This window comes from Passer domesticus, chromosome 2 (assembly GCF_036417665.1).
Source record: "Passer domesticus isolate bPasDom1 chromosome 2, bPasDom1.hap1, whole genome shotgun sequence".
In the NCBI taxonomy this organism is placed as follows: Eukaryota; Metazoa; Chordata; class Aves; order Passeriformes; family Passeridae; genus Passer; species Passer domesticus.
The window spans coordinates 74,965,904-74,989,226 of NC_087475.1; the positions used below are offsets into that span (position 1 = coordinate 74,965,904).

The following is a 23,323-nucleotide window of genomic DNA, read 5'->3' on the forward strand; positions in this document are numbered from 1 at the left end:
ATGCACGTACCTCTCCCCAGGACACAGCTGTGTGCCGTGGGAGAGCCCTGGCCTGGTCAGTGGGAAATCTTGGCACATAGAACTGGCTGCTGCCAGAGAATCAGAGAGCCAGTTAGGTTGGAAAAGACCTTTGGAGATCATTAATCCAACCTTTGACCCAACACCACCATGTCAAATAGGTCACAGAATTAAGTACTGTGAACGGTCTTTTCCTGAACAACCAGGGGCAGTGACTCCACCACCTCCCTGGGCAGTCTATTCCAAAGTCTAACCACTCTTTTCATGAAGAAATACCTCCTAATGTCCAACCTGAACCTCCTGCAGCCTAAGACTACGTCCTGTTGTCCTATCACTTGTTACCTGAGAGAAGAGACCAACCCCCACGTGGCTGCACCCTCCTGTCAGGCAGCTGCAGAGAGTAACGAGGTCCCCCTGAGCCTCCTTTTCTCCAGGCTGAACACCCCCAGCTCCCTCAGCTGCTCCTCACAGCACTTGTGCTCCAGACCCTTCCCCAGCTCCGTTGCCCTTCCCTGGACACGCTCCAGCCCCTCCATGTCTTTCCTGCAGTGAGGGGCCCAGAGCTGAGCACAGGATTGGAGCTGTGGCCTCAGCAGTGCTGGGTACAGGGGGACGGTCACTGCCCTGCTCCTGCTGCCACACCAGGGCTGACCCAGGCCAGGATGCCATCGGCCTTCTTGGCCACCTGGGCACACCCTGGATCATCTTCAGCTGCCCTAGATCAACACCCAGGTCCTTCCCAGTCACTCTTCCCCAGCCCGTGGCGCTGCCTGGGGTTGCTATGACCCAAGTGCAGGACCTGGCACTTGGCCTTGTTGAACCTCAAAGCCTGGCTTCCGTGACCAGTAACAAAGCGACAGACACTTCCAAACGCTAAATTTCCCCCCGACCCGACCGCTCCGCGGGCAGCGGGGCGGGCCGGGGCCGTGACGGCGCGGCGGGGGCGGTGCCGGGCCCGGGTGCCCGCCCCGCCATGGCCGCTTCCTGCAGGTAACGCGCCCGCCGGGCCGGGGCTGCAGCGCCCGGGCCTCGCCCGGCTCTGGCTGGGAACGGGGAGCTGCGGGAGCGCAGGCGGCCTCTGCCGCCGGTTCTCCTGCCCTCCTGTCCCCGCCGTGCCGCCCTGTGCGGGGAGCAGAGCCCGCGGCGGCCTGGCCGCGGCTCCGGCTCCGGCTCCGGCTCCGGCTCCATCTCTGTCCCTGTCAGGACGAGGTGGTGTAAGGGGGAGAAGGCCAAGTCAGCCCCTGCATCTGCCTCGCTGCTTTTATCTGCCCTGTGTGTACTCGGGGCAGAGCAGAAGGGACGCTGCTGTGAGGGTGGTGAGGCCCTGGAACAAGTTGCTCAGGGAGGCTGTGGGTGCCCCAATCCTGGCAGTGTTCAAAGCTTTGAAAAACGTGGGCTAGTAGGACGCGTACCTGCCCATGACACGGAGTTGGGACTGGTTGATCTTTAGGGTCTATTCAAACCCTTAACATTCTGTGATTCTGAGGCGCTCCTGTGGTTATTCCTGTTGTCGTTGCTGTTTGCAGCGAGTGCCCAGAGCCGGGGGTTTGCGGGGTGTCGGTGGAGGTTTGGTGCTGGCTGTGCCTGGCAGAGGTGGGACGGGACGGGACAGCCGCGGGGACATGCCGGTGCCTGGATGTGCGGGTGCCTTCAGGCGCGTTCGGCCAGTGCTGGAGCTCTTAAAGCTCACCGGAGGGCCTCCCGAATTTATTCTTTCCCCCGGATGTTTATGTGAATACTGTGTCCTTGTACTTTTGTTGTGGCGTGCCTGTGGCACAAAACCACGTGAGTCCCAAAGATCCCAGCTTATCCCTGATCGTGGCGCTCCCTCTGCCGACAGCCGCCGCTCTGCTCTGCCCCGCCGCCAGGTACTGGAAAATGGTTTTCAGGAGCTGCTTCTACAGCAAACAAGCTTCGTGCATTGCATTACAGCTTTATATTAGCCTCTGTGGTAACTTCAGGCCAGTTTTGTAATGTGCGTGTAACCTTAGCTCGTATTGCATGGGGAGACCGTTTTCGGTGTGTATTTTTAGGAGATACTTTTTAAAAATAGTTCCTGTAGAACTAGTTGGTAACAGTAATTAATTCAACAGTGGATTAACCTTTTTTCTTCTGCAGTCATATTGGCCTTTCTAAAGCAGGTGTGAGATCCTAGCAAATGAAGTTTCCTACTACTATAGAGTTGAGTGTGATTCCTTTATTCAGAAATCAGGGCAGACTTGGTTTCTGTGCCCGCCTAATTGAGCCTCTGGTAATTGTGAAAAACGCCATTCACTTTTGTTAAAATTTTAGAAGTTTAATAGTAATGAAAATAGTAGTGAAAATACTAATAAAAATTAGGACAATAAAAAGCAAAGAATTAGGGACCTCCAGGTGTCTGGCACTCCACCAAAAGGCACACCTTGCTAACAAAGGATTGCCCCTTAAAAGCAATAATCTATTGCACATTCATATATCTCATACATTATTTAAACATTTCTTTCAAACTAGGGTGTTTCTGCTTAATTTTAGCTTCCCCCCCCCCATATTGTAAATCTTGGTTCTTTGAAGTCTGAGCTTTCCTGATAAGAAAGTAATAATTCTTCTCTTGGGATCTCGGTGTCTGCTGCTGTTATCTCTATCCAAAGAGAATAATGCCAATAATTTCTTGATTATCTTTTTCATTCCTTGCTAGTTACAAAAAGTATCTTTCATCACATAGTTTCGATATTGTTCCATAGCCTAAAAACTATATTTAGCACACTACAGAAAAGAGATTAATGCAGCACAACTTTCTAACATAACGCATGTAGTATTCATTTTAATATTTACGAAAAGCCAATATTATAATATGTATCTATAACAGTAATGACACAACAGACAAGACACAGAGTTTAGATCCAGTTCAGAAAGAGATCAAGGGAATATTTTGCTGTCTCAACTGTGCAGGTATTATTGTTTAAGCTGCCTTCAGAAGCTGGAGGCACCGGAGTGATGCTGGCAAGCATGACGCAGCACATCAGGAAGGTCTTCAGCTTCTTGAGCAGCAGGTTAAAGGCTGAATGTTGTGGGCTAGGTCATCTCTGCCAGCTATTTAGACATCTGAGTCACACCTCAGCTGTCCCTTGTTCAGTTGTTTTGTTCAGGGGTTATGAAAGGATGAAAAGTAGTCTTTCAGCTTTGGTTTCTGTGCTAGTTTAACCAATAGTGTGGCATGACTTCTTTTGCCGGGAGAATGTGAGGCGTTTGTGAGGACCTGACTGAATGCCTGACTAAACTCAGAAGTGCTTTCCCCAGAGATCAGATGAAGTCTCTCAGTATGTAGAGGTGTAGATGTTATGGGAGAGGCCTGACCCTTTCAGTTTGAAGTCCTCTGTTCTGCAGGATGCATGGCAGTGGTCTGACTGCTATGGGTGATGTGCATAGCCTCCATGTTTTCCCATCAAAATCCAGTTTGCCTGGTTCCAAAGTATTAGCCTATCCTGTATTTTTGCTCTCTTTCTGTAAATGCACCAAGCCAAAGATGTGTCACTTTCCTGTGGAGTAGTTTGGGATTGCCTGACACCCTCTGCCGAGGGCCCTGCACATGTGTAGGCTGTGAAGATTTGGGCCTTTGTTCACCTGTGTGTGGCAAAAGGCCAAGCCTTTTGGAGCCAGTTGTGTAGATGGTGATGCTTAGGGACATAGGGTTGAGTGGTGGACTTGGCAGTTCTGGATTAACAGTTGAACTCAACCTTACAGGTCTTTTTTAACCTAAATTATTTTTTTATTCTATGAAATCTTATAATTGCACAGCTTGGTCATAGTAGGCTTCCTGAAGGAGCCTGTCAGCTGACTCTTGGTAAGGGTAACCCATCAGATGCACTTAGAAGAATTTACTTAATAAAAACTTTGTGTGCTTCTTTTCATGAGACTTTTATTTTTCCTCTCTCAGTTACCTTGGTTTCTAATTATCTTATGCTTTTTTTAGTGTGGGGTTTGGTTTTTTTGTTTGTTTGTTTTTTTGGGGTTTTTTTTTTGGTTTGTGTGTCTCACTGTGCTTTCTTTTTTTTGGTTTAAGCAAGTTTGAGATTCTTTGATCATATTTAACTAATGAAGGTTAAGAGGACCATTGCTCTGTGTTTTTAACAATTTGTTGATCAAGTGAAGAATCTTACTTTGAACTGTTTTGAGCTATTTGTCTTCAGAAGGGAGAATGTTTTCAAATAATGAGCTGTGGCCTGTTTGCAAGTGTGCCATCAGGAAAGGAAAATGGTTATTTAAGAAGGTACCAAGAATTTGAGGAAAGGAGGGGAAAGAATCAGAGTATGAAATAGGCAAAAATCCCCTAATGAGCACTGTTGCTTTAAAGGGAAATGGTAGACAGTTCCTACACATCTGTAATAAAACTAATTTTGCAGAGATCGAGTCCATAACCCATTGATATTTTCAGCCTCTACACTTGATTTCTGAAGTCATGTGAAATAATTGTTGTAGTAGTCTTCTCCTTTTTCTGACACTCTGCACTGTTTCATTTTTGTTACTGGTGAGATTTTTGTCTTAGACATCTTACCTCCACTGTATGTGAGCGTGGTTGTGATTGAATTCTCTCTAAGAGATCCTAGGAAATGTCAAGAGTCTAATGGTGGTAGTATGGATTTTGATGCTGAGTAATTTATTAAGTGTTTTTTGGTTTTTATTTTTTTTTCCTTTGGTCAAGCTGACATATAAATGTGATCTTTATGTGGTCAGGCACATGTAAAAATTTGAATAATGTCAGGGCTCAAACTGTTACAGCCTTGCATGTACCACCTCAAACTTGTTAGCAGACATCTGAAACCGTATCAGGAGAGCACTGTTGATGCCCACCATGCCAGTAACTTGCCATCTGTGCTGGAAAGTGTTGTTGTTGGCAAGGGTTTCAGTTAATTTAAGACCACTGTAAAATTGTGTTTGAGAATGGAAGAGGAATGGTAGGAGGATGAACTAGTAAGTGGAAAGGAAGAGCAAAAGACTGAGTGTTCTTTGGCAGCATTGATCCTACTCCTTTTTGGAGGATTAGAATCCTTTATTTCCACAGAGTGCCTTTGTCATTCTGATTATCTTTAAAGATTTTTGATTTTTCTTGTGCAGTGCAGTTAAAAGTTGTGCAGGTTGATGATGGTGATGCTGCAGCAATCACAGGGAACACATACTTACAGCTCCTGTGCAACACTTCAATCTTTTATAACAATTTTACTAGCATATCAGTGCTTGTTTAAAACAAAATTTTTGCTACGTTATTGAACACAAAGTTGTAGCAAATACTAATATGAGGGTTTTTTTACCTTTACTATTTTTTGTGGTACATTGTCATATTACCATGGTTGTGTCTGCAGGTTAGGTATTGGGAAGCAGCTCTGCAGTCATGCAAGCCTGAAGGCATGCAAGTGGATGAGTGACTGTTGGGGTACTTGACAGAGTTAAATAATTACATATAGGTATGATTGACCTAGTTTTGCTTTGGTTTTTTTTCCTTAAAAATAACTGAAACAAAACCATTTTTTGACAGGAAGAGAAGATGGAAGGATTGTTGCCAGGTCGGTGATGATAAAAGAATGGAATAGGACAGACAGTTGCAGTCGGATTGTCCAGCTATACTGTTAGGATTTTTGGCAAAGAAGAGAAGATACTCTAAAATACAGGTAAGGGGTTATGTTATAGGGAGAGATGAAGTCAAACTGCATCAGTGTCTGAGAGCTTTGTGATAATCTTACATGAGATCTGGACTCCTCCCTTGGATTTGAAGGAAGTGGAAAAAAGACAGGAAAAGAATGTAGGCTCAAAGAAATGTGGGAAGGTGCTGTATGATCTCAATATAGTGTTAGACCAAAAGTGGCAAAGGATGCAGCAAAACCTGGAGAATGCCAGTGACCTTTAAGTACTGACTGGTTGGCAAATTCTGTGTTGCCATGAAATTCAGTAGTTAATACATATATTACATACATACATATATGTATGTATATATATATGTGTGTGTGTACACAGTTTTCTATTCCTTTGCACAACAAGAATCTTATCTTCATTAAGTTTGGGAGATTTGGTAAATGATACATGGAGCATCCTAGTTGCTTGCTCTAGAACATGTAAGTACTGCACACATTTCTCTACTCTCAAGAAAGGCAAGTGTCACACTTGATTGCATTTAGGTAAAAAGAGCCAAACATTTCATCTCTAGCTGAAGCATTTGGTGAGGCATGAGAATAACTGAGAAGCTTATGAATATGAATCTCATGGCAGTTTCACACATAATTTTTTTGTCATGTTCTCCTCTGGAGAGACTTTAGAGAGAAGGAAATCAACTGAAATTACTGTATGAAAACAGGAGGGGCAGACAGGTTAAAACCCACAAATGGATCTAGTGATACTGTGAATGTGAATAAAGGAGTGAAGAGGAAGAGAAAAATGGGAAACTGAAATCAAGTATCATAGCAATCTTTTAAAGCTTTATTTTTGGGAGAGATCCTTTTCAAGCAGGACACTCACTATGTGTTGTTATTTCTGCTTTCCAGAACACCAGTATGGAAGCTAAAACCAGTGAAGATCATTTGAAAGTCCAGAAAATGAAGAAGAAGGTATTGAGGAAGCAGGTCAGAGCTCAGCATACATTGATGAGACATGAGGGCATAGAGTGCGTCTCCCATGCCACACAGGTGACTGGTAGTTGTGATTTTGATGGTAGTGTTAAAATGCTGCTTATCTGTGTTCTCTTCTCACATGTGTCTTGTGTAAAATGCAGTTTTTAAAAATGGGCTTCCCAAGATTGAGGATTTTCTACTGCTTCTTTGATTTCAAAGCAGAACTGTACTTCAGCAGTTCAGGATCTATGGAGAGACTTTGGCCTTTGTATAAGGTTTTTTTAACTTGAAACAGTAGTTGCTTGGTTTGAGGAGGAGGAGGAGGAAGCATTGGAAGTGCTATTGAAGTAGATAAACTTTTATTCTCTTTCTCTGTGGTTTCTTTTATTTTCCTCAGGCTTTTAACTTTTGTGCCTTTATATCGTCCATGGTTCTCTGTCAAGTGTAATTTGTCTCATCTAAGCTGTCCATTAAAAACACGTCTATCTTGGAAATCTTTTCCATCTTGTTTTTTTCCTCTAAACATTTAAGGCTGTAGTTCGGTGGGAATTGAGCTGGTTGGCTGACTTGGAGCTGTTTAAATGGGGACAGCTTTCTCTTTCTTTGCAGAAAAGAGACCTAGGAGAAAGCTACTTGGATTTTCAATTTGTAGTGTTCTGCCACAGTAGAGTTATAGCAGATTAGAGAATCATCACAGATACTGATGTAGCAAAAAGTGGCAGGAACTTGCAGACAGAAAGGGAAGTTAGAGTTTCTAATTTCCCTCTCTCATTTATGAGGAAATACAAATGGCTTGAAGTGCAGTAGAGCAGTATCATTTACCCTATACTGTTCATCCTGATCCTGAAAATTCTTCCAATTCAAATATGGAAACATCAGTTAGATCTTTATACATATTTGTAATAAAATTTGCTTTAATTTTTGCTCAGATTTCAGACAAACCATGCACAGATGTTAATGACTCAGCAATTTTGTTTATATTGTAAACTCTTTAGAACAAAGACTGTGTTTTTCTAATGTTGTTTGGAAATGGGTCTGTAATTTGAGACTTGTTCCCCTTGAAACTGTCCCAAGTACCAAATTATCCATCTAATCTATCCAGAGAGTAATTTTAGGGTCCAGCAAGGTCCTTATTAGTGACAGAACATTTCAATAAGTAATATGTGAAACAAAATCATAGTGCTAGTGGTGAACTTGTGTCAGGAATGTAGTAAATACTTCCAGGCTTTGTGCAAGAGTGTGACTGTCTCTAAATTACATCATCAGTTGCTGCATGTGCTGCAGCAGTTGTGTAGTGGGGTCTTTGTAGATTAAGTGAAAAGAGTGTTTTGAACCTCTGCATGACCTTTACACGCATGGGTCTCTTCATCAATAACATTCCAGAAAATAGCAGTAATTAATAATGAGGTAAATCTTGAAAAATATGATCCTTGGCAGACAGCCTGATGCAGAGCTTAGAACAGATGTTAACAGAGCCTTCGCAATAGGCATAATCACAGCAATGCTCAGTGTATAATTTTATTTTTAATGACCCTCCTCTTCAGTTCTAAACCTAATTTTCTGGGGTTTTTTTTAGGGAAATGAAATGCTGTTGTTTGAATTAATTGAACACTTTTCCCAGCTGTTCCAGAAACCTCCTAAATTATGTGTGCCAGTGCCACTGTTTGCTTGCAGCATGCTTGTCACACACATGCCACTTCAAAGTGTGCATTAACTGAGGAAGTGTTTCCGATAGAGGTTGCAAGGCTTTCAGCCACACCATGTGCTGGGCAAGCAAAGGTTGTGTTAGCCTTGTATAACAAGCTCATGGAAATGTAAATATCTTGTGCAGAATACATAAAAGAGTGCTCATGGGTTTAATTTTTCTTTATAGTGCTGTTCTCTTGGTAAAATGTTAGTTTCAAATGAACCGACAATAGTCACTAATTCTTTTTGTTTTGTTTTTTCATTCTTTTTCAATTAGAGTCTGGTTATTGCCAATGCTGGTCTTGGTAATGGGATGAGTAGACAGCAATTGCTCAGAATACTAGAAGAATATGGAGCAATGGAAACACTCTTAATGCCACCAAATAAACCATACTCATTTGTGAAATACAGAAAAACAGAAGAAGCCAAGAAAGCCTTTAATGCCCTTAATGGAAAGGAAGTAACACTGGAAGACTGTGACCAAAACATTGTTCTATATATTAATTTTGTGGAAAAAGGTACAGTTTTTCTGCTGTCCTATATATCCAGCTTCCTGCATACTGCTTCCCTTTGCTTTTACTTCCTGGGTTGTAAATATAGGTAAAAGCACACTAGCTTTCCTAAGTAGACACAGAGAATGAAAGCTAGAATCTGAGATTCAGGACATAAAATAATCTTTGCTCCTTGTATTCCAGGTTAGGATACTCTAATTTCAACTCTATTACTTGGAAGCAAAAGGGAAAAAAAAATCTCAGTCATTTCCAGACCATTCAATACTGCACATGAAGGTTTTGTGATTAAGGAGCCTGGAGAATCTCTGGACAGTTCATGGGATTTCTTGTGTGACCCTAGTCTTGCAATCTCTATCTCAGCTCCAGGAAGAAAAATATGCACAATGAAATTTCTGTCATTTTGTTTGCCCTTCCCCTCATTTTTTTTTTTCAATTTTTGGCTGATTATAAGCTATTTACTACAAGAACTGTTGCTCTTTCTGTGAGCTTTCATAGTGCCTTGCAAAAAGGGTTCCTGGTGTCGGTGTGTACATTCTGCTAGCAAATAGCTTTTTTGAGCTCTTAGGATAGCAAACTGAATGTCCCAACATCAGTGATGTTTTACTTTGACCTAGGTATTGTTCTGTACTCCATATTTGTACATATTTGATTACAGAGTACTCTCTGTCGGTGAAAGCAATCTGCTGATATGGTAAATCACTAAAATTCTACAAATTTAAAATGAAATTCAGGTAGAACCTGGAGTGATTAGGAAATTCTGTTTACCATTATTTTACCAGGAAAGCCACAAGTGGTTTTGTGTTTAAATAGTGTAAAGTCTTTGCAGTACAATTTAGAAAGCGCTTCAATGATGCAAAACTCGGGCCTTACTTACCCTGTTTTGTCATGACAAAAGGGGATCATTCTTTCTCCAAATAAGACCACAGTGAGGGCTCCATTGTATCACTAACCATTTCTACAGCTGTGCTATATTCTCATACAAAGTAATTATATTTCCATAGGGAACTCAAGTTTTATTTTCTCTAAAGAGTGGCAAAATTCTCTTTTTTTCATATACCTCAGTTTCCTTGCAAAATGCTGTTCCTACAAGCTTGCCTCCAGGCTTAATGGTAATTGAAAAGATTATTTCTCCAGAGGAAGAAAGGAGGATGTTGGAAAGTATTGACTGGAAAGGAGATGAAGATACTCAGAATGGTGGGTACAACTATAGGAATCCAGATGTTCTATACTTTTGTGGTTTTTTTTTTCCTGCAGTTTCAGGTTACAGGAAGTCTGCATCTCGGGAAATGTATTGTCAGAAATTATTCTGTGGCTGCTCTTAGCATTTTAGAAATTGGGTCTTGTATGTGGGTCTGAAAGTGATCAGTTCCTTGGGACAAGTGATCAGAATTGATATTCTGGAATGGATTTACTTGAATAACAAACCTGCATCCAGAGACAATTAAAGTCTTTTTTATGTGTCTTGTGCCAAGCACAAGACTGTTTGTAATTTGGTGTCCAATTGAAGAGCTGTGTCTTTTATGTGGAAAAAATAACTTAGTGAGGCGTACATTCTGGATGCTTTTACTTGAGCTTTTGGAGTTAAATCCTTTAGTAAATGAATTCTTGGAAATCACTTCAGAGTTCCTGTGTAAGTTTGTTCCGTGGAGCAACGCGAAAGGTTATGCTGACCTTAGCTAATGTGTAACTTGGTGATTAATGAGCATGATGGATCTTAATGTATCTGTAGGGTATTCATCAGGTGTAAATTCAGAGATCAGGGCAAGAAAAAGATGCATTAAGCATGGCTCAGAAAAATTGTATTCCCTGCTTCTTGCAGATACAAAACCACCATCCCTTTGACTCAGAACAGCAGTGAATGTGATACTTAATGAATTACAAAAGGTAATAAGCAGAAGTGTGTGCGTGAAGAATGAGGGTCACATACACTGGTTAACTGGCTAATTAAAGAATGTTTAGGCTTAACAGGTAGGATGGAATGGGGAAACGTGGTAAATTGCCTGCAATGTTTCATGTAGTCTTATGTAGTCTAATCTTACTTTAAAGTTATGTGTTTTTACAGCCCAGAAGACTTTAAAGCATAGAAGAGTAAAGCATTTTGGATATGAGTTTCGCTATGATAACAATAATGTTGATAAAGACAAGCCATTACCTGGAGGTGAGAACTTCCCTACTAAACTGTGCTTATTTTGCACTGATGTTTGAACCATTATATAAAGCCTTTAAGCTTTGCTGAGTTATGGCTGTGAGAGTCTGGTTAAAGGAGAGCCTTTGCTGTATTTTAAGGACACACAAAAGTGCTTTTGAATTTTGAGAGTCATTCCAAATTATTGTTAGTGGTTTAAGCTTGTTGTACAGTCACTTGAAGCCAGACATTGCTGCCCTTTGTTGAGCTCTGGTCAAATAAGGCTTTTGGGATTGTAATTGTCATTCCTTTTTAGCTTTTTGTTCCATAAAACAATTTAGTGTTACAAATTGCATATTAATTTATTTGGGGGATGTGACGTATGTTGCTTTATATATTTATCTCAACCAGCTTGAAGCTTGCTGGATGCACACTGAAATAAATTTCCTTTGCTCTGAAAGCAATTTTGTAAAGGTTTCAATAACTCATATTGGGAGTTGAAAGCTGTGAGTCAGAGCAAAGCAAGTGAGTCATCTTATAGACTTAGATTTAAAAATAGTAAAATAGGAGAGTTAAATTCTTGTAAAACTTGAGGGTGTTTAAAGGTGGTGCATGCGTACTGGGGTGGATGTGGCATGCAACAGAAGGATTCTGGTTATCTTCTGATGTTAATTGTGAAGCTATATCATTGTAAGAGGATTGATATGTGAATTGTTTTGTAGTCTCACAGACTGTTTTATGTGTGAGAAAAGCATAAACACTTATTGGGAGAAAACAAGAATAAAAATCAGTAGATTCATGGAAGGGATAGTAGTAACATGTTTGTTGGTGTTACCTTTGGCAGAATTTTTCAATCAAGTCCTCAGGTTAAGTAGCAAACCAAAGCTTCAGTGGAGGACTGTGCCTTCCATTCCTGTTTCAAGAGCAGCTTAACTTCAGCAGATATTTTTGTAATATTTAATCTAATTCAGTAACAGATTTCCAGGGAATGAATTTTTTAGAGAGGTCTCTGCACAACTGACTCTGCATAATATTTTTGACTGCAACTTCTTTATTGTAATTGGTAAAACCTTTTCCTCTGATTTGATGTGGTTTGATTTATGTGTAGAGATACTACAGTTTGCATTTGTGAGGAGTAATCTGTTTCTGAATGCAGAGGCCTTAGAAGAATGGCCTTTGTAATTTTCAGATCTTCAAGAATATTGGACTTGAAGATTGAGGCCTTCACTTCTGATGTGTTAGCAGCAGATGCAGAGTAATCATCATTAAAGATGGATTTGCATGTATACGAAGCTACTTCTGTGTATTTCCTAGTTATATTTATTGTAAAAAGCTGTCCTGTCTTGTTTACAGTTCTCTTTCTATAACTAGGTCTTCCTGAAATTTGCAACCCATTCTTGGAGAAGTGCTTAAAGCAGGGATATATCAAACATAAACCTGATCAACTGACTGTAAATCAGTATGAACCTGGACAAGGTAACTTCATTTGTCCCTGAAAAATTTTGAACTCTTTATTTTACATAGTGGTTTAGCCCTGGTTGGTAACTAAGCACCATGCAGCTGCCTGCTCACTCCCCTCACTGAGGTAGAGGAGACAATTGGAAGATAAAAGTGAGGATACTTGAGATCAGGACAGTTTTGTAAGTTAAAAAAAAAAGCAAACAAAACAAAGGAAGACAAGTGATGCAAAACAAATCCTCAGCTACTGGCCAATCAGTGCTCAGCCAGTCCCTGAGTAATGACATCCCTGGTAAACTTCACCCTTAGTGTTATTACTGATCACAATGTCATATGGAATATTCTCTTGGTCACATGGGGTCAGTTGTCCCAGCTGTGTGCCCTCCCAGCTCCTTGTGCATCCCCAGCTGACTTGCTGGTGGGGAAACATGAGAACCATTAGAGACTTTGATGCTGTGTAAGCACTGCTTAGAAAGAGGGGAACATCCATGTATTATCTACACTGTTTTCCTCTCAAATTCTAAGCATAGCACTGTACAGGCACCTGTGGAGTAAATGAACTGCATAACAGCCAAACCAGTACAACTGCACTAAAAATCAGGAGAGTGGAGCATCTAACTGTGGAATGGTGTAGGAACAGGATTTAAGCACCTGCTTAGTGTATTTCCTCTGTGACCAGAGATGCTTTGAGTCATAACTAAAGTCTTAATACTGGTTTCTGCACATGGAAACTTAGACTTAGAAATGCAGATTTTGATACACTATTATGAAAAATGATGGTGTTTGAGTCCAAGTTCATGATTTGAAAACTAACTGTAAAAAGATGTAGGAATAAAGAGTCATGTTTGGTCTTCTAGTTAAGTGCATTTTTTTACTCCAAACTTGTATTGCTTCCTGTAATGTGCATACAGTCTCCAAGCAATGGAGACTCTCCTGCTGTTAGTACATATGATATAATGTTAGTGCATGTGATATATGGAGTCTTAAGTATGATGCAAGCAATGTTCCCTTATTCTAGAAGTATTTTTGTATTTTTTCCCAAACTGGAGGCTTGTGAAGAAAAACAAGCTTCTAATCACATTTCTAGGGAACAAATCACGTGCTGTACTTTTCGCTAAGCTTAAAGTCATCATGGTTAAGTATCTGGCTTGCTTTCCAGGGTGAGTATCTCATTTGTCCTTAGGAAGAAAGAACAATGGCTTTACTCTCAAAATTAATGTCTGGCAGCTATTACAGTGTCTGATGAACAAGGGTTCAAAAAGCTGATGCTATTTGTTTGTGTATCTGACAATCTGTTAAATTGATACATTTGTGTGTTTCTGGCTGGGACATCTGAGGAGATTAGTTAGAATTGTAGATTTCTGTCAAGAATGGAAGCAGGTTTTTTTGAAAAATCAAACAAAAACCCAAGCCCAAAGCAAAATACCCTTTCTTAAGTGCAAATCATTAGGATATGAATGAGCACAGAGCACAGTCAGATTAATACTGCCTGCATCTTGATTCTGAGCCATTTTTTCACTGGGAATTACACTTGAAATTTTAGAAAGTGAGTTATGGCTATGAGTATCTAAGCTGGAGGGACCACACATAAGATACATTAAATGAAGTGTGTGGGTCAGTGTGGTCTTGGTTGAATTATTTGTGACAGTGTGGAGAGCTGTCAGTGTTCTGCTGCACAGTGAGTTGCACAGCCTTCAGTGTGCCTTTTGAAGCAGAGCCTCAGTGCTTTGTACCGAGGCAAAGTTATGAGCCATAGCAGACAGGTATCTCTCTGTCCTTGGTTTTCAAGTCTCACTGATTTTCTGTCAGATTAAATGTTGGTCTCATAAAACACTTGTATTGTTTTAGCTGAAACTAATGGAATTCAGAATATTTACATCTGGATGTAAAATCTGCTGTATAATAAGAGTGCTTTATAGAGCTGACTGACACATCAGTAAAAAATTGTCCTCAACTCAGGAGTTCTCTACAGAGCCAAAAATTAACTTGGGTAGAATTTTTAATAAACAAATAAAAATGTTTCAGTTTGGATGGTATAGGAATGACTCTGCCTCGGCCTGCAGTGGATCACAGGAAGGTGCAGTTGCAGTTCTCCCAAGCTGTCTGCTGTTCTCCCTTGCTCCACTGCTGCCTGCCGTTCCCCACCATGTGGTGAGATCTTGCTGTGGCATGCACACTGCTGTTCTAGCATTTGGCATTAAAATGTGTGACAGAAGCTGCAGGGATTGGCAGTTTCTTTCCAATTAGCGGATATGAAAGAAAAATCTAAACAAACCCTTAAAAATGACTGTCCTTTTGGCAATTCTCAGTTATGTGTATGTACTCATACACACACTGACAGATGCATTACCCAGGGGTTAGCCTAGCAGTGATGTTGCTTTGCCTAGGAAGTGCAAAGCAGAGGCAGACTTGATCCTAACAGTGCCTGCCTCTGAGCTGAAGCTGAAATTCTTAATGCACTCTTTGCTTAGGCAATAGAGGGATTTGAAATTACTCCTCTGTGAAGGGAGTGAGGAAGAAATATATTATCATGGATGAACTAAAGCCCAAAATCGCCATGGGTACTGTAATTGTTGCTGCCAAGAGCTGAACTGCCTGCAAGGAGAGCCAAGTGCTTGAGCTTCTCTCTGCAGCAGGGAGTCATCCAGGTGTGAACAAGGCCTTGGAGTAACTGTACTATCTTCTAGGTATTTTTATTGATTATATAAGACACTTAGGTTAATTGTGTCCATCTAATCTGGGCATAAGACAATTGCCCCAGATTGGAAGGCAATTCCCTTGTTTATGGTAAGTTTCCTTTGTTCAACCATACATCCCAGATTTCCATACAGACATCCATAGAAATAGAGCTTGCCAATGGAGCTTGCACTCTGTTACTGTTGTTGTTGTTATTATTATTATTACCATTATTATATTCACTTTTTTGTTGTTTGTTTTTTATTTTTTTAAACAGGAATTCCCCCTCATACTGATACACATTCTGCTTTTGAAGATGAAATAATCTCTCTCAGTTTGGGAGCTGAGGTAAACTTAATGTTTGCATGTGGTCTGATGCTTTGCTGAGAAGTTCCATTTTTATATTGTTAGTTTGATTTTCCATGGTGTCTATCCACATTCATCTGAACTTTATTATCAAGTATGAAAGGTGGTGTGATGTGCTAATTAAATAAGTAACTGCAATATGATGTTGTCACTGTAAAATTTGCCAGTGATATCAATGATTTTTAAATCTTGGTATCCAGATCTCCACTGATCTTCCTTCATCTTTATTTCATACTTTAATTTCACATATTCTGCCTCAGTACTGCAGCCCTGGGCTTTCTTATCCTTTCCATTCCAATGAAAAGGGTGACTCTGGCACAGATGCTCTGTTACTTCATTGATGTAACACCATAAGCAGTGCATTTCTGTGTTATTGTATTGCAGCATACCTGAGCATACCTGAGACCTTGATGGTCTCAGAGATGGTCAAAAGTACAGTGATTTTAATCACATGAAAAATACAAATCTTTCTGGGAACTGGTCTGCATGGAGCATTTTGAAGCTATAAAAGGTTGGAATGTGTACGTTTCAACCAGGGACACAGCCAGACTTGGACCATTTCTAGATATTTCAGGCATAGGCATTGGATTACAGCCTGTTATGTTTCTCACAAATTTCAGTGCCTTTTCCTAATGGGCCATAAATACACTTTTCAGGTGCAGGCAATAAAACACAGATGTAGTTAAACAAGCCAGTGGCCCATGAAATGCTCTGTTATTTATGGTTTTTCTTTCTAGTACTTTTACAATTGTTTATGATTTCTTTGTAGTTTTGTGCACTTAGCTCTTCATCTGATAGTAAAATGAAAATATCAGTTGCAGTAATATGTGATTTACCTATTTTAGGAGTGAAGCCCCCTTCTCTATTCCCATTAAATCTTACCACGGGCAAAATTTACACACTCTATTAATAAATAATTGCACTTACACATACAGCATCAACCATTGGTGTCTTTCTCTTCTTCTCTTTATTTTTCTCTCTGTAGGGTATTTTTTCCTATCTGAATGCATCAGGCTGCAGTGTGGTGGAAAACATGCATAAAGCCATATGTCTTGTCCTTTCTTTGTTCTCCTCAACAGTAAATTCACACATTTAAATAAAAAGTGCCATAAAGAAATAACCTTGCAACCCAGCTGATTCTGTATTCTATTTTGGAAATTGGCAGATACTTCAGAGGAAAAAAAAGGAAGCAGAATGCCTCATTATACCGAGTAATGGAAAGAGCATTTCTTTCAGTTGCATATATGCTTGTCCCTCCAGGATCTGAGTTAGGCAGATTGTGATAATTAATAACTACAGGAAATGCTTTGGCTTTAGAAAAAGAAGTCTGGCAGAACAGAGGACTAAACACAAGCACCTTCTTAGCCTGGTGACTTAGTTATCACCACAGATTCTGATAGTTTTTGCATCATCTTCACAGGCCCACAGAAGTGTTTCGGTTGGAGGGAATCTCTTAAGGTCATGTAGCTCAAGTTCCTGCTTAAGTAGGGTCAGCAAAATTAGGTTGTCCAAGACTATGTCTGGTTGCATTTTGAATGTTTATGCAGATGGAGACTCCAGAACCTCTGTAGGCAATCTTTTGCAGTATTTGACCTCTGTCACAGTAAAAATCCGAATTGTTTCTTTGTGTTCTGGTGAATGGCATGGGATTTAAATTGTGCTCGTTGTTTCTTGTCCTGTTGATGTACACTATTAGGAAGAATCTGGCTCCTTCTTCTTCATTCCTTCCCATCAGTTATTTATACACTTTAATAAGAGCCAACTTCTCTGATCCTGAGCCATCCCTTCTCCAGGCTGATCAATCTCAACTCTCTCAGCATCCCTTTATGTAAAGATATTCCTTAATAATCTTTATGGCCGTGTCCTGGACTTGCTCCAATAAGTCCATGGCATTCTTGTAGTGGGAAGCCCAGTCCAGTTCCAGTACTGGAGTACAAGAGATACCCTTTCACCAGGGCTGATAAATGAGGAAGGATCACATGCCTTTACCAGCTGAGTGCTCTTCCTAACGTAACCCAGGATCTGTTGGCCTTTTTTTCTCCAAGAGTACATTTGTGGGTCATGTTCAGCTTCTTATCACCAGCACCTCAAGGTCATTTTTGGCAAAGCTACTTTCTAGCTCATCAGCTGCCAGTGTGTAAAGATACATGGAATAATTCCTGACCCTCAGGTGCAGGACTTGGCACTTCTGTTTGTAGAAGTTCATGAGGTTCCTGTTGGCGGCAGTTGTCCAGCCTGTCCAGATCCTGCAGAATGGTGGCACAGCCATCTGATATCAGCCACTTGTCCTACTTTTATTTTATCTGCAAACGTGCTGGATGTGTGCACTGCCCCATCATCCAGGTCACTAGACCCAGTATCAATCCCAAGGGCAGCCCACTAGTGATGTTTAATTTGTTTCTGCCTGATTTATGTTGAAAAAAGGTTATTGGCATGTATGTTCATCTTAAATATAAATAATCTTGAAAAATAAAGGCATGATTCTTCACTGCATTTGTCTTGCATCAGATAATCTACAGCAATCCAGGTTCTTAAACCTGTATGAAATGAGGTGGAAATGTAGGTGTGAGATCCTCTTTCCAATTTCAGTCTCATGAAGTTTTATCAAGAGGCACACAGTGGCCAAGTGGTGGCCCTGGTTGTTGTAATCCATGGTATTTTGAGGAGTTTACAAGATGAATTAAATTTGTTTTGAAGGAGGAAGGTCTTGTTATTGCTTTGCACTTCTGCCTACCTTATATAAACTACTGAATAGTTAAGAGGGCAAAACAGTGTGAGGTGATTTGTCTTGTCCTATAATATTTCAGGAAAAGTGGGAGTATCAGTCTAATCTTTCCTGTTTGTAACCCATTTCTTTGCCTTCTCCTGGGAAACTAGAGAATAAAATGAGACTTTTAGAATGTCCTGTGGGCTTATAATTGCATTTTATAAATCACAACATCGACTCTGTCTTTAGAGGAGTTGATACACTGAAATTATTAATGAATATCAGTTTCAATGCTCTGTTATTGAATGCAACTTTCTTTTATTCAGAAATTGTCATACTAGGAAAGACAAAGCTATGTGGTAAATTTAGGTGAACAGTCTTTTATTAAACTTAATGACAAATCATGTTCTGTATCCATAAATTTGAACAAAGTACTGCAAAACAGTGATCAGTTCTTTCTGTTGAGAATTTTGGTTTTATTTCAGTTAGGTGTTATTTTCAGTGCCTCCATTTGGTGTCTCTAAAGATATGCAGTTTTACAGTATTTCATCTTAGGAGCCTGGCCAAGTTTGCAGCTGTCTCAAAAGAGTCCTAATTTTAACCTGTGTTGAATTTCTCTTTACAGGTTTGCTGCAGGAGCTTGATCAATATTGAGATTTCTGTTTTTCCAGTTTTCCTAATTTGCCATTTTATATGCTGCAGTGTAATTCTTGATTCACTAAAACTTTAGAAACACAGAGGTAGCATTTCTGTTATGAGCTATGTAGTGCTATGAACATATCCAACCCATAGAGGAATCTTCCCTTTCTGGCTGCAGATCTTACTCCCAGTCTAAAGTTCCCAACACCCTGTAGTCCCTCCTTGTCAGGTCTGCCCTGCTGTGTTTGAGACTGCTGTGGGACATCCAGTGTGCCCTGCCAGAGAGCAAAGCCCAGTCATAGTTTGCTCAAAAGGGATGTTGGTTTGGCACAATATCCTGATTTATGTTGCTGTGTACCATTTTCCTAAGATGCGGCCTCAGGCTTGTCATTCTCTTCTCCTAAGCTCTGCTTTTCCTTGCCTTACTCTGCTTCCTGTGTCTTGGGCTGGCAAAAGGCTGGTACAAACACAGAACTGCTGTGATGCTCTGTCTAGACCCTGACCTAATGTCTGAGGAAGGAAAGCTCTAGGGATGTCATCCAGATTTGTGGCTCAGGGTTAAAGAGGGGGGGCTGAGTATGGATCATCCTTGACCTCTGCGTAGCTTCTGTTCTTCTGAACACATTCATCATCTCTTAGCCTGTGGATCTTAAGTACTTTGATCTATAAAGAAAACCTGTGACTTTCATAAGCTTTGAAAGCAGAGCAATGTTTCAAAGAAAAGCTTCACCAGACCTTTTGAACAACCTTTGAGTATGGTCATTCTAGAGCTGATAGAATGAGGTATGCTGCTTCTACTCATCTCTCAGTCTGATAATTGACCCTTTTTCTGGCACTTTTGCTTCTTACCTGTTGATCTATTTCCAATCTGTCTTGGCTAACAAACAGAAACCTGTGGCTGGTGTAGCAGCAGCTGTTTCTGTAATAGCTGAGAGATTTCATGAGAAGCCTTTAGAAAGTCTAGACTGTACCCAGCCTTTGACAGTTGGCAGCTCTTTTGTGTCTTGCATGAGCTTTAATAAGGTAGCCAGGCACTGCATATTGCTGTGTGATCCAGCTCTTACTCTGCTTATCTTGGTTAGTTGCTAATTCAGTTTAATTTGCTGTTTACATATATATTGCTTTATTTTTCTTGTATGGGAAGGCAGAAAGCATCTTACCTGTTTAAAGAATTACTATTGGCTATAGTGCCTATACCAAAGTTTTTTTCTCTATGTTGGCAGGATAGTAGTGGGTGAAAGAGTAGTAATAGTCATCACTATTTAAAAAGAGCTTGTATTAGCAGAATCAAATTGTCTCTGCACCCAAAAGGAAGATACTAATTTTAATCACTACAACCTAATGCTGAGTTCAGAAGTTTGTTCAGATGAGGTAGGATTCCTGAAGCTCAGTAATGTGCTTTTCCAGTGTGTAAGAAACATGTCTTACAGTCATGGATTTTATTGGTTCTTGAAGAATAGCAACTTGCAGCGGTTTTAGCTGAAAATCCAAATTGATGTAATTTATAATTGTATACCAAGTTTAGTTGGTTTGTCCCATTTAAAGTGATATTTCATTTTTGAAAACTAATGAGGATCTGCTCCATGTAAAAGGTGTGCTGAGCACTGCAGATTAAATACATCAAGCTTCATGCATCCATCTCTCCTGTTTGCATTTGATCTTTATAGATATGTCCTTTGTGTTTCTTTCTGTCTGTGTCATACTGTGGTTGACTGTCACTGAGCTTGGATGAGATACAAGAACCACCAAAATAAGGGAAAACTTCCTTTTAATGTAATTGAACATTGAAATATGCCCTCTGAGATAAGCAACAAAGCCTGCAGCCCCTTCATAGGAATACTTATAGCAGTCTAACTGCCTCTTTTGGGAAAGGTGAAACATTATGTTCTGAGGTTTTTTTTCTGTACTGGATGTCTATTCCCTGTTTGCATGCAGGATTCTGTTCACAGATACCAACAAATCCTGCTGCCACCTGATGAGTTATTTTAACCCTTGGAAGGGTCCTGAAAGCCCAGCTTTCGTGTAAACTGTTTGGAGGGAACCTGTCCTGCAGTAAAAAAAACCCTCCTTGGTTGTTGATAGGCTAATTCCTGTTTTAGTCAAGGGTAACAAGAGCAAGGCACCCACTGTGTGCAATTAATGTAGACAAGCATTTGTTTCCCAAGTGCTGTAGGAATCTGCAAACCAATTTCAATTTGCATTGAGATGGTACAAGAAGAGTATTCTGGTTTGATCAGAATTGCCCCCAGAACAATGATTTGGTAGCATTATTTCTCTGGAAGCTGTATGGCAGTAATTTGTGAAGAAACAGGACAGCAGTGTGGAGATCTTGCTTTCTCTGATATCACCTCAGCTACTTGAGAAGAACAAAATCAAAGCTAAGCTATGGCAGAGGCATATTTCGAAGTTTTGTGTGTAAAAATATTCTGTTTTTCTCCCTTTCATATTGGTGAGACATTACAGTTTCCAGCTGCCTCTTTGTCTGAGGCTGGGTATTTACTATGAGTGGGCCAGTACCAGGTAAATAACTGAAAAGGTTTGTCTCCTGTCTCCCTTTTGTTGGATTTGTACCAGCCTGCCTTCCTCTCCATAGAAGGAAGAAACTTATCATACCTTTCCATAAAGCTGTTCCCCACTATGCAAAGCCCAGTAGCTTCTGTTTCAGTGCTGAGGAAGGAAGGCATCCTGTGGTTTGATTGTTGAATGTGCAGAATGTGCTGTGACTCGATGAGCTATTTCTCTTGGGTCTGCTAGAGTGGGAAGTTGCTTTACTCCATTCTCTGTAGTGGTTTTGTTTCCTGTTCATGGTCCATTATTTTGGCTACTGAGGGGGAAGGCAGAGCTGTGACTTCTCCTGGTTCTTAGCAGTTTGCTTTCTTCACAGTCAGTTGGTTATTCTTTCTAGCATCCTGTGTTTTGTTTGAGCTGTTTTAGTGGTGAGAAAGGGTTGTGGGAAGAATATTCTCTTTGTCTCCTGAACTCCTCTGGGCAGTGTATCCAAAGTGAATGTGGAAAGAGAGATATAAGAAGCAGCAATTGGGAAGAATTTGAAAATGAAATCCACTCCATATCACATAGAAAAATACATTGAAATGCTATGAGAAATATCATATGGTTCTAGTTATTTTTGTGTGATCATGATAGCACGCCTACTGTGACTGAAATACTTTCTAAAATGTTTGCAGCCTGCAGTAGGGCTTAAGATTTTCTAATTGGGGTCATAACTGCTAAATAATGAAGGAAAGCTTCTGCTTAATTCCTTTACCAACTTGATTCTGTTTTAACAGAACCTGTTGTCTCCAGGCTATTTGCTGTTTCTGTAGTGTGCTTATTTTGTATGCTGAGGCAGCACCATTTCATTTTCAATTCTCAGACGTCTGGCTGTTAAGGCGCTACCGTGACACACAAATACAGATACTGAATTTTTCAGTGGAAGCAAATGTACTCTCTAAAAAGTATCTTGCTATTCCATAGCTATTGCTACATAGTTCTAATTGGTTTTCATGTGATAGGAAAAATGTCGATAGGTAACAATCTTGGAAAATATTATATTATGGTATACAGTACCACTCATTTTAAATTAAAACATTTTTTTCTCTTTTGCACTTCATGCCTCCTATGTATCCTTCACTATGATACATTTTGCTAATGAAGCAGATGGAGGGAATGACAGAAGAAAGAGATGACATTGTTTATGATGAAAATCAGCAATGTTGGAATACTTCCTATCCAAATTTCAGAATGTGTTTTTCCTTTATGGTTGTTTTCCCTGTTCTAAAATAACATGTATATGTCAGATGTGTGGGAGCTCTGTGGGGTGAAATGTAGCAATTGAGTAATTGATAAAACAATTTTCTTCAAATTATTTTAAAGAAGTGTCTTTGTGTCATGCAGTGTCTTGAATTATAATTTATGGCCACAGGAAACATCATTAACTAAGAAGATGGCTTTCATTGGCTTTCCTTAGTTATTTGGATTTGGATTTTTTGGGAGTTTTTTGTTTTGTTTTTTTTTTTGGGGGGGTATATGTTTTTGACTGCTAAGGACCAAAGTTTCTTAAGGTATGTAAGCAATTTCTTTAAATTCATGCCCAGGTCTTTGTTCCTCTGTAGATTTCCCTTTTACAGTGAAGATGTAGAGGATTAAGAAACAGGCCATATGGTAGTTTCTACAGCAATAGATTAAAAAACATGTCTTGTCAGCCCTTATGAGATATGATGCAAGAATTAGTTTGGGAAGGCACAGTTTGCATGTCTTGTATCCTGGCAGTTCTCTTTTATTGTAATGATCTCTGGGACAGCTATTAGATGCAGGTATAAGGACTAGCTGACCTTTGTTTCAAACTGTGAGGGCATAAATTTATCATTTCATCCCTTTGAATTACAGGTATTCAGCACCACACTGTTTCCATACTACTTTCTCAGTATATAGCGGCCAAGACTTTAGTGATGATAATAGTGCAGGAAGAGGTTTTAAGTAAAGCAGAACTCTTTTAAACAGAGTTGAAGCATCTGCTGAATCCATACATGGGTGCCTTATTTAATAACTTGTTTCAGTGGTA

The 23,323-nt window shown here is 40.2% G+C and overlaps 2 protein-coding genes across 4 annotated transcripts in view; one reads left to right on the plus strand and one right to left on the minus strand.

The window, feature by feature from the left end:
* ACAT1 (acetyl-CoA acetyltransferase 1) overlaps nucleotides 1-23,323 on the minus strand; it is a 382,585-nt gene that overhangs the window by 227,890 nt on the left and 131,372 nt on the right. The gene's annotated exons all lie outside the window — the stretch shown is intronic.
* Nucleotides 944-23,323, plus strand: part of ALKBH8 (alkB homolog 8, tRNA methyltransferase) — a 43,409-nt gene continuing 21,029 nt past the window's right edge. Inside the window, exons 1-8 of one of the 3 annotated variants that reach the window (XM_064409344.1) lie at nucleotides 944-1,008; nucleotides 5,528-5,660; nucleotides 6,528-6,668; nucleotides 8,557-8,797; nucleotides 9,854-9,985; nucleotides 10,854-10,949; nucleotides 12,288-12,392; nucleotides 15,328-15,398. In XM_064409344.1, coding sequence (XP_064265414.1) covers nucleotides 6,537-6,668; nucleotides 8,557-8,797; nucleotides 9,854-9,985; nucleotides 10,854-10,949; nucleotides 12,288-12,392; nucleotides 15,328-15,398 — 777 coding nt within the window. In that variant the 5' untranslated portion in view covers nucleotides 944-1,008; nucleotides 5,528-5,660; nucleotides 6,528-6,536. Of the gene's footprint in view, nucleotides 1,009-1,629; nucleotides 1,887-3,631; nucleotides 3,739-5,527; nucleotides 5,661-6,527; nucleotides 6,669-8,556; nucleotides 8,798-9,853; nucleotides 9,986-10,853; nucleotides 10,950-12,287; nucleotides 12,393-15,327; nucleotides 15,399-23,323 lie in introns of those variants that run through there. The other 2 variants (XM_064409346.1, XM_064409347.1) reach the window with 2 other exon arrangements.